Genomic DNA, 15,740 nt, shown 5'->3' with positions numbered 1-15,740 from the left:
GCTTATGTTCTTCTCATTGAAGCTTTTGCAATTTATTTGCCCGGGTGTGGCTCTAGTTTTAAGAGGCAAATGATGTTCATGTCATGTAGTTAACTTTGAAAATCAAACACGGAGTTGAAAAAAACGAGGATTGTAGCTGCTTGCATTGCTACACATTCTTTGGTTGAGCTAACTTAAAAGGTTGAATGCGATAGGTTGACTTATTTTTTAAAGTTGAACTTGACCACATAAATATGAATTGAATTGAATTAATGGAGGAACACATGATTTTGACATGGTTGTTTGATACATATTGTTTTAGATATAATATTAGAATAAACTTAACATGCATTGTGTGTACCACATATAGCACATTTAGAGAAAGTAACAGCACTTAGTTAGAAATGTGTCAAAACAATAAAAAGTCCTAACTTCTTTACAGTCAAATCTGAATATCGTAGCAAAAAAAGAAAATGAAAATGATGGACAATTAATATACCCAATTCTGGTGTTGGACTCAGACACGAAATATGAAGAGACTTATTATTGCGATATTAAAATGCTACTGTGGTTCTCAGTGTTTGAAGTTCTACTGGAATTATCAAAGTCATCTGTAACGATACTGCTGAAAAGTTATGATCCACACGCAGGTTTATTTGAAAGAATAAAAGGGAGTAATCTACAATCCAAATGGCAGTGTGCAAAGTCCAAAAACATGCATGAAAACCGAAGAATGAAACCAAGCAAAGCGAACAAATTCAATACTGAATGTGAGATGAAGTAGTTACACTAATATCACAACCATCACAACACAAAAATGTTTTTGGAAAATGAAAAAATGAATGTGCTCAAGATGATTTCTCCCAATTTACCTGAACTCACCCTTCAGTTTGAATTTGAGCTTGAGCTTTAAAACTTAATCTGACAATCCAACACACAATGTCCTCATAAGAACCAATAAAACTTCCGGCAGCTGCTCCTAAAAAACCTCCATACCGACTCCAGTCACGAGCTCGTTTTGCACTACGTGGAAGTTGTTCTTCAGCCTCTTTTAAAGCCTTAGCCACTTCTCTCTCAAGCTTTATAAGATATTCACGCTCTGCTTGTTCTCTAGTTTCACGTTGAATTTTCTCCTGGAGTTTTTGTTTTTCTTTCTAGTGCTTTTCTTCCAAGTATTTTATGAAGTTCTCTTGCTGTTCTCCTAAAACCTTTTCTTTTCTTTTATTCTCTTCTTCAAACAGTTTCTGCTGCTCCTCCAGTTTTTTCTGCAGCTCTTTTTGTAGGTTTTCATCTTTTTCTTTCTTGATCTCCTCTTCTTTCTTTTTGAATTCTTCTTCACTTTTTCTCAGTTCATTGTGCATCTCTTGTCTTTCTCTCTCATTTTCTTTCTTCATTTGTTCTATTTCAACTTCATATTTGGTTTTCAGCTCTTCTTCTTTTCTCTTGTTCTCTTCTTCTTTCTCTTTCAGTATTCTCTCTTGTTCCTCTTTGATGTTCTTCTCCACCAGCTGGAACATCTCGTTGGTGTAGTAACTCCCACCATTTGCTTTTACCAAACAATCAATCTTATCCAGCAGCTCAGAAACCTGCTTTCGATCTTTAGTCTCAATGTTATTAATCACATGGTATCTCTTACCACACTGCTGGATGAGGCTCTTTAAACTATCATCATCTTCAATAAATTCTTCAACCCTTGTTCCTCTAAGATCATCTCCTCTGGTGAACAGCACCATGGTGTACATTCTGGATTTGTCTCCAAAACTCTCCTGGATCATCTTCACTGCATCTTTCTCCTCTTGAGTGAATCGTCCCAGTTGAATCACCAGCAGAAACACATGTGGACCAGGTGCCGCCATTGAGACGCACTTCACAATCTCCTTTCTGGTCTCAACATTATCAACTCCAGTATCATACAGGCCTGGAGTGTCGATCACAGTGATCCGTCTTCTGTTGAACTCAGCTGTTTCTTTCTGACACTCTCGGGTCACTGAGCGTGAAGTCAGTTTTGATTTAAAAGCTGTCTTTCTCAGTATGGTGTTTCCCGTTGCACTCTTCCCAACACCCGTCTTTCCCAGCAAAACAATCCTCACACCAATATCACCGTGTGTTAAACCTGCAAACAACAAGAGAAGAACAGTTATTACAGTGAAACACACTTGCTAATATCACATTTGCTGAAGCAACCATGCCATAGTTTCTACAACACAGCTCTATATCATTGAGATCTGTGCTTACCAGTTGAGGTAATGGGCAAATTCATTACATCAGAAAAACCATATACTAGCTATATATGGAGCTTATAATATGTCAAAATGATTTGAATTTGAATTGTGTAAATTTGAATATGACAAAATAATTTGAATTTGAATTGTGTAAATTTGAATATGACAAAATGATTTGAATTTGAATTGTGTAAATTTGAATATGACAAAATGATTTGAATTTGAATTGTGTAAATTTGAATTATTTGCAAGTGTAAAAATAGTTCTGAATTTGATTTTTTTTTAAACGAATATTGAACATTTGAAATTTAACAAATTGAAATGTTTTTATGGCTGAATTTTATAGACATGTATTTTCAAACAGCTAGTTTTTTTGTTCTGAATTCTTATACTGCAAATATTCAGTTTAAAAAAATACAGATTCAAGTTTTCAAGATGAAGAAATTCGGATCTTCAAATTCAGTTTTCTAAAATTCAATCTCAAAAATTCAATCTCAAAAATTCAGGTCTTACAGAAAGTAGGTCACAGGTCATCCACAGGGAAGAATAAATGATCTCAGATAAGTCGAACAGAGCATTTTGGCTGCACTGCAGTAGTTTTCTGACGCAAATGCGGTGGTGGTTCAAGATAATCCGTGTATCTTTCGCTCAGTCATTTTTTATTTAATATTAAGAGTAGAAAAATGAGAAAACAGCTTGAGTATTAGATTTCTAATATTCTAATGATAGTCTGCTGCAGCAGTTGCATGGATAAAGCGGTTGCTAATAAAATGCTAAATCAGATATATGTACAATAACATTACGATGACCTTCAATCGATTTAAATAGTAGGCTACATGGGGTTTAATTTGTCTTTAATGAGATGTAACCTGATATATGTTATCAGGCATAAATACATAGATCCACCACTTACTAATGTATAACTTAATGGTCCAGTGGTAGAATTTTCGCCTATTGTGTCAGAGGTTCTGGGTTCTACTCCGTTGTCGCATAGTTTTTTTTTTTTTTTTTCTCTATAATTATTTTTTTCCCTCATCAAAACCGATTATGTTCATCAGTGATTCTATATCAGGGGTGGGCAAACTTTTTGGCTCAAGGGCCACACTGGGTTTTAAAATTTGACAGAGGGCCGGTGTTGTGTCGAATTTCGACCCCCTGCCAAATTATTACCCCCCTAGTATTGGTAGGTTTAGGATTAGTTGTGGGGGAGGGGTAGGATTAGGGGTGGGGTTAGGATTAGGCAATCAGGTACTGACTTCAAGGAGGGGGGTAATAATTTGGCAGGGGGTCGAAAATTCGGCACAACACCTGCCCAGTAGCAGATTATGAAACACGATCTCATGAAAGTGCGTATCTATACCACAAATTTTATTTATCGTGCCATTTATATGCCAAAAATGTTTTTTTTTTGCGTGCATATCTACGCACTGTAAACCCCTTGGTTAGGATTAGGGGTGCGGAGTGCGTGCCTATTACACGCCGTAAAGTGCGCATCATATGCACGCGAAAACTGCGTATCATAAGCACTACAAATACAATTTGTGGTATTCGCACTTTCATGAGATCAGGCTGAGCAAACACATTTAGGTTGTGGCAACATCTGCGCGAAATTGACTGCGCGAATGTGAGAGACGACATTCTGACAATACATTTTTTATGCTAACTTAGATATCGCCCATTTAGCATGTTATGTTTTGAGGTTAATTTTTAATTAGTCAGATGTTAGATAATTATAGCCTATACTTTTTAAATATTGTTTATCCTTATTATTATTTAATGGGCCTAACAGTAAATTAGAAACAAAACACCTACAAGTGTACACTTAGAAGAGTAAAAATGACAGAAGGTTACGTTAATTCAACTTTATTAAAACTGCACATGGCAATCAATTTGCACTTCCAAAAGTCATGCATTTGTGGGAAAAAAACGAAATAAACGAATATATAAATTTATTTTAAGTATAATAAAATAAAACATAAAAAGCAAAGGCAGATCAGAACATTTAATGAACAAAACCGGGTTCTGTAACGTTACATGGCAGACAGGGGAGCGTAGCCGAAAGCCGGGCGATAAAGGTCGGTAAACGGAATCAGTCAGGATACATCCACAAATCCAGAGGAGCAAAGAAACTAAATAGCAGACAAGGCAAAGGAAAAACTAAACAGGTGTGCAAGCGGTTACCACACATTTTTTTTCTCTGAGTTTCCAAAAAAGGAAAAAACATTAACGTGCAACAAGTCTATGGCTTAAGTCGCTGTCTGTTTGGTTTCCATGGTGACGCGTCACTGCTTGTTACGTGAGACACCGCAGCCACAACAGCGCTTAATGAATGATGATCTGCTTTTATGTCATTTTTCCTTTTTTACATTTGTTAGCTATGGCATAAAATATCTGATATTCCGATTGTCAAATATATGCAACGCAATATATATAAAACGCAAAGTATTGCAAGAAAAAGGCAAAATGAACGCGATCTTAAGACAATTTTTTAAATACTCGACGGGCCGGATTAAACAGCCTAACGGGCCGTATGTGGCCCGCGGGCCGTAGTTTGCCCACCCCTGTTCTATATCAAGCAGGGGCACGTTTGTGTGCATTATGTTTTGTGATTTCACCAGAACGAATAGAGAGTATCCGCAACGGATTGAAGCGCGCGTCCGAGTGAAGACAGTGCGGCATGTGCTGCGCGAGCCACACGAGAAAACACTGTCCACTGATCGCAGCAGCAACGAGCACTTTGATCACTTGATTTAAAAAACACATTTGAGCGCTTATTTTTCAATGGCATATTTTTTTGACACCGGAAACCAGACAAATTCAATTTACAAATGGCCTCGCCACTCTTACAATAAAAATAAGGTAGATATTTTATTATAAATGTACATTATATCGTATCATAAATACTGTTGTATTTTGTGCACGCACATTAGATAGTGTTACTGTAAATGTAAAAAAAAAGAATAATTGAATGTATATCCCAGTCAACACTATGATCTCACAGTGATGTCACCATGTGGTCACAACGTCAGCAATCTGAGTTCACAGTGTTCTAAAAGTGTAACCTCACAGCACTCTCACTGTGTGCTCAAACTATGACCACAATATGAGCTCATCCCAGCTAGAAATGTTATTGTTCTATGAATGTTTTGAGAGCATTATGTTATGTTCTTGTAATATTTTCTGTAGCTAATTTTATTTTTGTAACCAGAATGTTCTCCTAAAAGGTAGGATAACACTCTCTATAAACATTTCAAACATGTTTAGTGATGACATTGATAGAACATTATCCCCCCTAACATTCTTAGACAGTTATAGCGGGAAGTTTCGATGTTTAGAAATTATGTTTAAGAGGTTTACATGTTGAAGTTTGTTTGAAGAGTTTGGTTTGGTCACCATTGTAGAGGTCAGTGTTTGCTGTAGTTGGGCTCTTTGGTCTTGACTAGGGCTGGGCGATTTAAATCGCGATATTGTTATGCGCATCTCGTCAGTAAAGCCGGTTCCTTGATTAGTAGTAAATCGCCATCACCTGCTTTCAGATGGAGCGGCATTTACTACAAAGAGCCGTAGTTAACTGACAAGCTGAGCCATATCGCATTAATATCGCGGACGTATCGCCAGCGATAATTAATGCGATATGGCTCAGCTTGTCAGTTGACTACAGCTCTTTGTACACAGCAAAAACTCCAGTGTTAAATTAACACTCCTGGGAGTGTATATGAGTCCACACTCAAGAGTGTTTAAGTTAATGAGATAATTAAGTTTTTAATTTAGTGATGATTGAACATTATTGAAGACACCTGATGTTAGCAAGCAGAATCACTGAAGGAGAAAATCACAAATTGTAAGTTACCGTTATGACGATCAATGGTTGCTTTAGTTGGACTCTTGACCCATATATTATTAACTTTAGATTTTGTTTGTCTGTTGTTTCTGATTTATAATCACCAGTTGAACAAAAAAAGTGATCTGATGGTGTTGGTTATGTTATGATCTTGATCACTGAACTCATTAAAATCCTTCTTTCTGACTTCGATTTATGTTGTTGGTTAGTGAATCTGCATAAATGCCCAGAATTTTTGGTATAATATAAAGTATTTCTTAAAAGTTGTTTAAAAAAAAAAATCATTCTTTTAGGCACACACAGATGTCAAGATTCAGTCTATGCATCTCAACAATGGTGAGGAGCAGAATATTCAATTAGGAAAAGTAAATTACATAGACAATTCAGATCATAATTTATTCATACCGCAATGCATGATGGGAGCCATTAATGAGTTGTGATTGGTGGCAGCCACTGCAACATGCTTTATTATTGTCACCATTGTTGAGATTCACAGGCTGATTATTGATGTCTGTGTTTTAAATTAATTTATCTGAATGTCTTTTGATCAGAACAATGTTTATTAAATATTTTGAGTTATAAGTAAAGTATTGATAATCATAGGCTGAAGAATCACTAAACTGCAGCTAACAGTTTAATCCAAACTATCTCAATAAGTTTACTTTCTCAGATCACAGCATGATTATGACAAAACATAACCAACACTATAAGATTACATTTTATTTTGTTCATTTAACTGTTATAAATCAATAACAGCAGACAAACAACAGTAAATATTAAAGTAAACATATAATGGTCAAGAGCCCAACTAAAGCAAACACCCATCACCTTAATGGTAACTTACAATTTGTGATTTTCTTCTTCAGTGATTCTGCTTGTTATCATCAGGTGTCTTCAATAATGCTCAATCATCACTAAATTAATCACTTAATTATCTCCTCAGCCCTAAATGCCACTTCATCTGAAAGCAGGTGATGGTGATTTACTACTAATCAAGGAACTGACAATAACAATATCGCGATTTAAATCGCCCAGCCCTAGTCTTGACACTTTAAATGTTAGTCTTTCTCTGGCTGCTGTAGATGCTTATTATAGCAAGAGAAAATGTGGTCAAGTATGCTGGCTACTTACATCATTAAAATCAAGATCAGTGAACAATAAGATTTAAAACTCTGCATTAAGACAAACACAAACCTCAAGAATCAGCCTGTGAATCTCAATAACGGTGACGTGTTTCATGCCACAATGCATTCTGGGTGCATCATACAAAACTTATCAGTGGCTCCTAGAATGCACTGCGGTATGAAGCATGTCACCGTTATCGAGATTTACATGCTGATTCTTGAGGTTTGAGTGTGTCTAAATTACACAATAATGTTTTTTTTTTTTTCTTACAGATTTTTGTATTATAATAGTTGGATGTCAAACTGAAAAAACATTACTATAAACAATTATATATAATTAATAACAAACATGATTGTCTATAAGAAATTACACGATGATGATCATATCAGCACTACATGATGATTATATCATTATCGTCATCATCAAGTAGCTGACATCATCTGATACATTTTTTTCTTACTGTTGTTGTCATAACAAACAGTTACAGCGGGCCGGGGCAAAACTAACATTAAAACTTTAAGAGTCAAATTGCCTAACTTATCCAAATACTGATCACAATAATGGTGACATTAAACCAAACTATTAATTTCAATAAATCATCCACATCTAAACCTCTGTTAATCTCAATAAGAACTTTTCCACACATATGACAGAAATAAAGTCTGGTTAGTAATAAGTCAAGCTGGTAATGCTGTTTGTGGAGTTGTTTAATGAAGTTGGAGCCTGAGATCCGATGTTTATACGTCAATCCAATTTTCATTTTCAACCAAAATTTGACGTCTGAGTGATGTTGGAGTCCATGTCCAATTACATTTCTAGCTGGGGTGACTCACATTGTGTCCATAATATGAGCACACAGTGAGTGCACAGTGCGGTTACACTTTTAGCTCACTGTGAACTCACATTGTGGTCATATGGAGAGATCACTGTGAGATCAACGTGTTGACTGGGATATATATATATATATATATATGTATATGTATGTATGTATGTATGTGTGTATATATATGTATATATATATACAGTATATATATATATATATATATATATATATATATATATATATATATATATATTAAATTTACAGGATCTACATACATTTTACCCACTGCACATTACATTTTAATCATTTTGTTAAAAAAAATCTTGCTGAACATTTTTTTAGAAAAGGTACATCAACATTTTGCTTTGATCAAAGTGACTTGAATGCACCTGACATCGTAATTATGACTTCCCAACTTCAAACATCAACACACTTTCATGAACTCATACCTGATTGAGTTTTCATCATAGATCTTCTCAGTTCCTCTATTTCAGCTCTGTGTTTGTTTTTCTCCAGTTCTACTCGATCCTGAAGGTACATGAAGGTGGTGTAGAAACGTTCTTTGTTCTCTTGTATCATGTTCTCCACATCCTGAAGTAGAGCTGGAACCTGTGAGCTGTTCTCCAGAACAAAACGATGACCTCCAAATGTTTGAAGAAACGTCTCAGTAGCTGAAGTATTATATAGACTTTTAGAATTAATCCATTTACTAATCATGCTCTTCTCTTGGATTATGAGGATCATGAGGTGGTTTTCGAATATTGACCTGAATATCCTCTGGATCTCCTCTATTTCTGCTTTGTCTTCATCAGTCAGTGGAGCATCAGGAATAATGAGGAGGAAAACATGAACTCCAGGATCACAGAGAGACACACAGCGGAGAGTCTGACGCATCACTTCCTCCTCTGAGAGCCGACTGAGAGCTGGAAGCTCCACCAGACTGATCACACGTCCAAGAAGCTCCAGGTTTCTCCTCACACACTCTTTCTCTTTCAGGTGTAAGGGGGGAAGAATCTTCTTTTTTCCTCTTATAAGTTTTGATACGGAGGCCTTCAGTCTTCCATCACTTCCACATAACACAAAACACAGCTTCTGTTTTCTGCTCACGCATACACTTCCTTAAACCACAACAACAAAACAGGTTACTGCAGCATTTTCAGATATAACATTACTATGATTATTATTATTATTATTTTAATTTAGTATGTTACATCAATTAAAAAACTTGCCTATATTTATAAACTTACTCTTTGCTTGATAATCCTCCAGTCTGGTCTCTGGATTTCTAACTGTAAAAAAAAAGTGTGAATATATATATATATATATATATATATATATATATATATCTCATTGTCTCACTTGTGGGGCTTCCTGCAATTCTTAGTTAAACATTTAATTTCAAATTTGCTCTGCATATATCTAAGATATGATACACATTGCAATAAATATATCACGATTCAATACACAATTATGCATCATGGCTGAAACTTTGTTTAACTGTAGTTTTGTTTACATGAACTGCTTCTTTATCAGTTTAACTGTGATTGATCACATGATGCTTCTGAAACCACTGGTGGGCTTTGAGTATACCTCTGATCTATCAGGAATAACTAAATCAATCAAATGGCTACATAAAAAATAGTTGACAAGTTAGACTTGGCCTGCATTACACTGTAAGAAAGATACTGTAGTCTGTTCTTTGTCATTCAGATGTTAGGTGTGTACAGGGACATAAAACTGTCAATACTACTACCAATAGTATGTCAAAATCACTGTTTGTTGCTATGCACTCTACCCAAGTTAATGGTATACAATGTAAGTCCCTAATATTAAATAAACCAGTGTCTGAATATGGCTGGATATGTTATTTCAAATGTAGGAATACTTACAATATGATATTAGGGGTATATTGCGAAGAAACCCTTTTGCTTCCTTTTTCTCAGTATGAGTTTCTAGGTGTTTTCCATCATCGTCTGCATCAGAATCTTCGTCTTCCTCCTCTGTTCTGAGGGAAGCAAAGGACCTGTTGTGATCTTCATCTACCGATGATCCTTCTGCATAATCGTATAGTTCACATGTGAGAAATTCTTCACTGTTTTCTCTGAGAATCTCCTCTATTCGTTGCGATATTATAGAGCACCATTCCTCTGTTTCATGTTCAAACTGCAGATGTCCTCCTCCACATTCGGCATTAAACTGTTGAATTGATTCATTAGCTTTCACAGGTGCACCTATAGCGTCGTGTGTCTCTTCATCAGTCGTGAGCACAATGGTGCGTTTAATCGCCTCTTCACTGAATTCTCTCAGGATACTTTTCACTCTGTATCTGTCTTCTTCAGTGAAGTCATTGTGTTGCAGCATGAGTATGAAGACATGAGGTCCTGGATCAGACAGATACACACACTCTCTCACTGTGTGTGTGATGTGATGGAGTGACAGATGTCTCTGGAGCAGCTGAGGACTGTTGATGACCATCACATGTCTGTCCTTCAGTCTTCCTCTGACTCTCTCTACAACATCTGGAGGAGCTTCACTGTCAAACGCTGCTCGTCCCAACAGGAAGTTTCCCAATCGACTGTTTTCTGACACACTCTTCCCCAGAAGAACAATCCTCAGATCACTCACTGAAACACACACACACACACACACACACACACACACACACACAAAGACATTTAAACATTCACCACAGGATAACAGCAAATCAAACATCGTTGTAGTGAATTCTACCCTTTAAGAGGCCATTTACACAACACCGTTTTCAACTAAAAACTGAAAACTTTTAATGCGTTTTGACTGATGTTACATGACTATGTGTTTTGGGGGCCTGAAAATGCAAAATTTTGCAGACTAACACAATATACCGTTATATGACGTGTATTTATTTACTGATGTCTACACAGAAACACCCAAGCTGGATCTGCTACCAAGCCAGCACAGCAAAAAGTCCAGTGTTAAATTAACTCTCCTGGGAGTTTATATGGCTCCAGAGTCAGTGTTAAAATATGAGTGTTAAATTAACACTCAAGAGTGTTAAAGTTAATGAGCTCATTAAGTGATTCATTGAGTGATGATTGAGCATTATTGAAGACACCTGATGTTAGCAAGCAGAATCACCAAAGGAGAAAATCACATTTTTTAAGACACCGTTATGGAGATCAGTGTTTGCTTTAGTTGGGCTCTTGACCCATAAACTGTAAACATTAGATTATCTTTGGCTGTTGTATCTGAGTTATAACTGCCAGATGAACAAAGATAACGTTGAGCAGGTTTTGTTGGTTATGTTTTGACATAATCATAATTTCACCTGAATCACTGATCTCATTTAGAGTCTAATCTCTGACTTAAATGTATATTGTTGATTACAGCATCACTGTGATTCTACAGCATAAGATCTTTTTTTCTAACTAGTCTAAAGGATTTCTTAAAAGTTGTTCTGATAAAACAAAATCTTTCTTTTAGGCACACACAGACATCAAGAATCAGTGTATGAATCTCAACTATGGTGACAAACAGAATATTCAATTAGGAAAAGGAAATTAGTAAGACAATTCAGATCATAATTTATTCATACCGCAATGCATGATGGGAGCCATGAATTAGTTTTGATTGGTGGCACCCAGAATGCACTGCAACATGCTTTATTATTGTCACCATTGTTGAGATTCACAGGCTGATTATTGATGTCAGTGTGTCTAAATAAAGTCATTTTCTAAGTATTTTTATCAGAACAATTTTTAAGAAATATTTTGGATTATATTGATAATGATAAAAATCATTTGCTGTAGAATCACAGGCTGCTGTAATCAACAAGGTAAATCTGACTCTCTAAATGAGAGTTGATATTCAGGTCAAATTATAATTATCAAATCATAACCAACACCACCTGATCACCATTTCTCTTTGTTCATCTGAGAGTTATAACTCAGATACAACAGCCAAACAAAATGTAAAGTTGATGCTTTATGGGTCAAGAGCCCAACTAAAACAAACACTGATCACCATAACGGTATCTTAAAAAATGAGTTTTTCTCCTTTGGTGATTCTGCTTGCTAACATCAGGTGTCTTCAATATTGGTCAATTATCACTCAATGAATCACTTAATTATCTCATTAACTTTAACACTCTTGAGTGTTAATTTAACACTCATATTTTAACACTGACACTGGAGCCATATAAACTCCCAGGAGAGTTAATTTAACACTGGACTTTTTGCTGTGAGGGCAACAATAATGCTGCTAACTCTGAGGTAAAGCCACTTGGTGAACAAGAATGCCCACTAGTGGTCACACTCCCAAATACCTTTATACTTTACTACAATTGCATTACTCATCACAGATAGTTAAGAGGTCATATAATTATTAAAAAATGTTGTCAAGTAGAGAGTACAAATTTTTAATATCTCTGATAATCAGTAAGTAGCCAAAAATATACTTAAGTACAGTAATTACATTTTACTCAAATAATTTAAACCAGTGTTTAAATCCAACATCACAGTTGTTAAACAAAAGTGAACAAAATATTTGAGTTTGAATTAATCTCGTCCGTTTTTAAGTGGATAAACTGCCTATTATTTCCACAGAATCTTCATATAATTGTTTATGGTGTTAGAACTTACACCGAGGAGGTCGTTCCACCCAGCCAGCACAGCCATGTGGGGCCCAAATGGGTTTGACCTGGGCTATCTAACTGGGACCCAGCCAGTTTTGTCCTCGGTTTCCATGTTGGCCCCACATGGGTTTGCCCAGATGAAATGAACACTGCTTAGTGTGCACAGTACAGGCTGTTTAATGTAACACTTAATCAGTGTTGGAGGTAATGAGATAATTAAGTGATTGAATAATGATAGTGCATTAATGATGAACACCTGCTGTTAACAAGCATAATCACTGAAGGAAAGAGAAACACAAGAACTACTTCCAGCCACTGCCTTGGATGAAATCAACTGAAGATAAAATACATTACATCTCTCAAGATCGGATTAAACAACTCCACAAACAGCATTACCAGCTTCACTTATTAGTAACCAGACTGACTTTATTTCTGTCAGACATCTACAGAAAAGAATTAAGAAGAGGCTTAGATGTTGATTACTTATTTGAAAGTAATAGTTTGATTTGATGTTACCATTGTGGCGATCAGTGTGTGCTTTAGTCAGGCTCTTGACTTTTTAACATTAGTTTTTCTCTGGCAGCTGTGTCTGTTTGTTATGGCGAGAACAGCAAGAGAAAATATAATCAGATGCTGTAAGCTGATTGATGATATGAATATGATCGTCATATAGTGGCTTAACTCATTGATTATTTTTGAGGTAGTATGTTATTCATTTTGTTTTATTGTTGTGATTCTACAGCAAGAGATCCAGCACAGTTTAATCAGAACATCAAATGATTTTTAAAACACTATTTACACATGTTGGACTACTGAAAGTTGTACTTGCACAGAGACATCAAGAATCAGCATATGAATCTCAACAATGGTGACATGCTTCATGCTGCAATGCATTCTGAGTGCATCATACAAAACTTATCCATGGCTCCCAGAATGCATTGCAGCATGAAGCATGTCACCATTGTTGAGATTCATATGTTGATTCTTGATGTCTGTGTGTGAGTAAGATTAGGAGGAGCCCAAAATATGTAAATGGAGTTTTAAAAATAATTTGACGTTCTGATTAAATTCTGTTATTCTCTTGTTGTAGAATCACAACAATAAAACAAAATGAATAACATACTACCGTATGAACCTCACAAATAATCAATGAGTTAAGCCACTATATGACGATCATATTCATATCATCAATCAGCTTACAGCATCTGATCATATTTTCACTTGCTGTTCTCACCATAACAAACAGACACAGCTGCCTGAGAACAACTAATGTTAAAAAGTCAAGAGCCTGACTAAAGCACACACGGATCGCCACAATGGTAACATCAAATCAAACTATTACTTTCAAATAAGTAATCAACATCTAAACCTCTTCTTAATTCTTTTCTGTAGGCGTCTGACAGAAATAAAGTCAGTCTGGTTACTAATAAGTGAAGCTGGTAATGCTGTTTGTGGAGTTGTTTAATCAGATCTTGAGAGATTTAATGTATTTTATCTTCAGTTGATTTCATCCAAGGCTGTGGCTGGAAGTAGTTCTTGTGTTTCTCTTTCCTTCAGTGATTCTGCTTGTTAACAGCAGGTGTTCATCATTAATGCACAATCATTATTCAATCACTTAATTATCTCATTACCTCCAACACTGATTCAGTGTTACATTAAACAGCCTGTACTGTGCATACTAAGCAGTGTTCATTTCATCTGGGCAAACCCATGTGGGGCCAACATGGAAACCGAGGACAAAACTGGCTGGGTCCCAGTTAGATAGCCCAGGTCAAACCCATTTGGGCCCCACATGGCTGTGCTGGCTGGGCATGCTTGATCTGCTGCAAACATGATCAATCACTGAAACAAAAGTCTTGCATCACAACTGACTGTCACCACAATAACACAACTGAAAACAAACATTACATTTGAATGATTCTTACAAGCAGCAATACTGGGCAAAGTAAAAGTGTGAATTGCTGAGGTAGGGATCAGATTAGAAAATAAAGCCAGTTTAGAATTCGCTGTGTTATTATGGCATTGTAAAAATCAAAGAACATAAAAACAAAAAGCATAATAGAAAAACAACAATAAAAAAGTAATCTGTCAGTTAACTTTGTTGTGGCTCGTCTTGACACGAACTCGCTGTAGCAAGAAACATTAGTGTAAAGTCGGTGTTAGTGTCATTAAACAACACAGGCCTGCACAACAGCACAGTCAACAACTTTACAGAAAAAAAAAAAAAGTTTAGTGGTTAAGTGAGATCATCCGTAGTCAATAAGAGTGGTGGATATGTGAAGAAACATGTTAGTACACATATCTCGGTTAGCTAAAGTCAAAGCTTACACGCACTCTGTGCCATTATATCACCAGCTCCGTTAGGTTTTGTTTCTGAACCGAAAGTGTAAACCGAGAAGACAAACTCACCTGCGCCCTCCTGTGGAGACTTTAAAGCACAAGGACAGATTCTGCACTTCTAACAAACAAGCAAATCAATCTCATTTTGTGGCTGACTTAAGTTTTTACTTTCTGTCTGATCTACTAAACACGAATTATATAAACTGAAATATAAAACATATAGCCTATGATATAAACGGTGAACCCAAATGCTTCACCAAGCCGAGTGCATTATGTTAAAATTCTAGATAACACTTTACAGTCCCATTAATTAACATTATGTTTGAATGCATTAACTAACGTGAACTAACAATGAGCAATACATGTTCCAGTATGTATTAATGTTTGTTAACAGTTCATTGTTAGTTCAGGTCCGTCCATTAATTATAAAAATGTGACTTTTGATTTTAATAACGTATTAATAAATGTTAAAATTAACTTAGATTAATAAATGCTTTAGTGTTGCCAATTTTTACATTTAAATAATCAAATTTGCATATGTTTCTTTTCTTAGGTAGCCTATATTCTTGCCAAAAATGCACCTAAAGGGTTCATGTACAGATGAATGACAATTACCAGTTGTTGAATAAACGAGAAAAAGTCAACAACAACAAAAAAACAACAACAGAGAATAAAAACACTATGGACAATCTCAGCTCAAGTGCAAGTTATATTATGCCTTTATGACCTTTTTGAATTAACGTGAAGTTAATATGGTTGAGATGGTATAAACTCAACTTTCTTCCTTCTCAGACACAA

The 15,740-nt window shown here is 35.8% G+C and overlaps 1 protein-coding gene across 1 annotated transcript; it reads right to left on the bottom strand.

Annotated features, from left to right (window-relative positions):
- Positions 1-412: 412 nt before the first annotated feature.
- Positions 413-14,961, bottom strand: LOC311078499 (GTPase IMAP family member 8-like). Its single transcript, XM_084107319.1, has 7 exons — positions 14,937-14,961; positions 14,415-14,444; positions 12,610-12,627; positions 9,880-10,614; positions 9,238-9,279; positions 8,440-9,108; positions 413-2,092 (listed from the first exon to the last, which is right to left on the bottom strand). The coding sequence occupies exons 1-7, from the start codon at positions 14,944-14,946 to the stop codon at positions 1,134-1,136; spliced, it is 2,463 nt and encodes an 820-aa protein (XP_083963445.1). The 5' UTR covers positions 14,947-14,961; the 3' UTR covers positions 413-1,133.
- Positions 14,962-15,740: the final 779 nt, after the last annotated feature.

This window comes from Abramis brama (assembly GCF_963993115.1).
Source record: "Abramis brama genome assembly, chromosome: 1".
NCBI lineage: Eukaryota > Metazoa > Chordata > Actinopteri > Cypriniformes > Leuciscidae > Abramis > Abramis brama.
This window is presented reverse-complemented; position numbering and strand designations above follow the sequence as displayed.

Excerpts from the sequence above, each read along its gene's own strand:
- LOC311078499 (XM_084107319.1), bottom strand. Across the intron at positions 9,109-9,237 it reads GGAGGATTATCAAGCAAAGA|GAAGTGTATGCGTGAGCAGA; the intron begins GTAAGTTTATAA and ends TTGTGGTTTAAG. Across the intron at positions 2,093-8,439 it reads TATGATGAAAACTCAATCAG|GTTTAACACACGGTGATATT; the intron begins GTATGAGTTCAT and ends TGTTGTTTGCAG.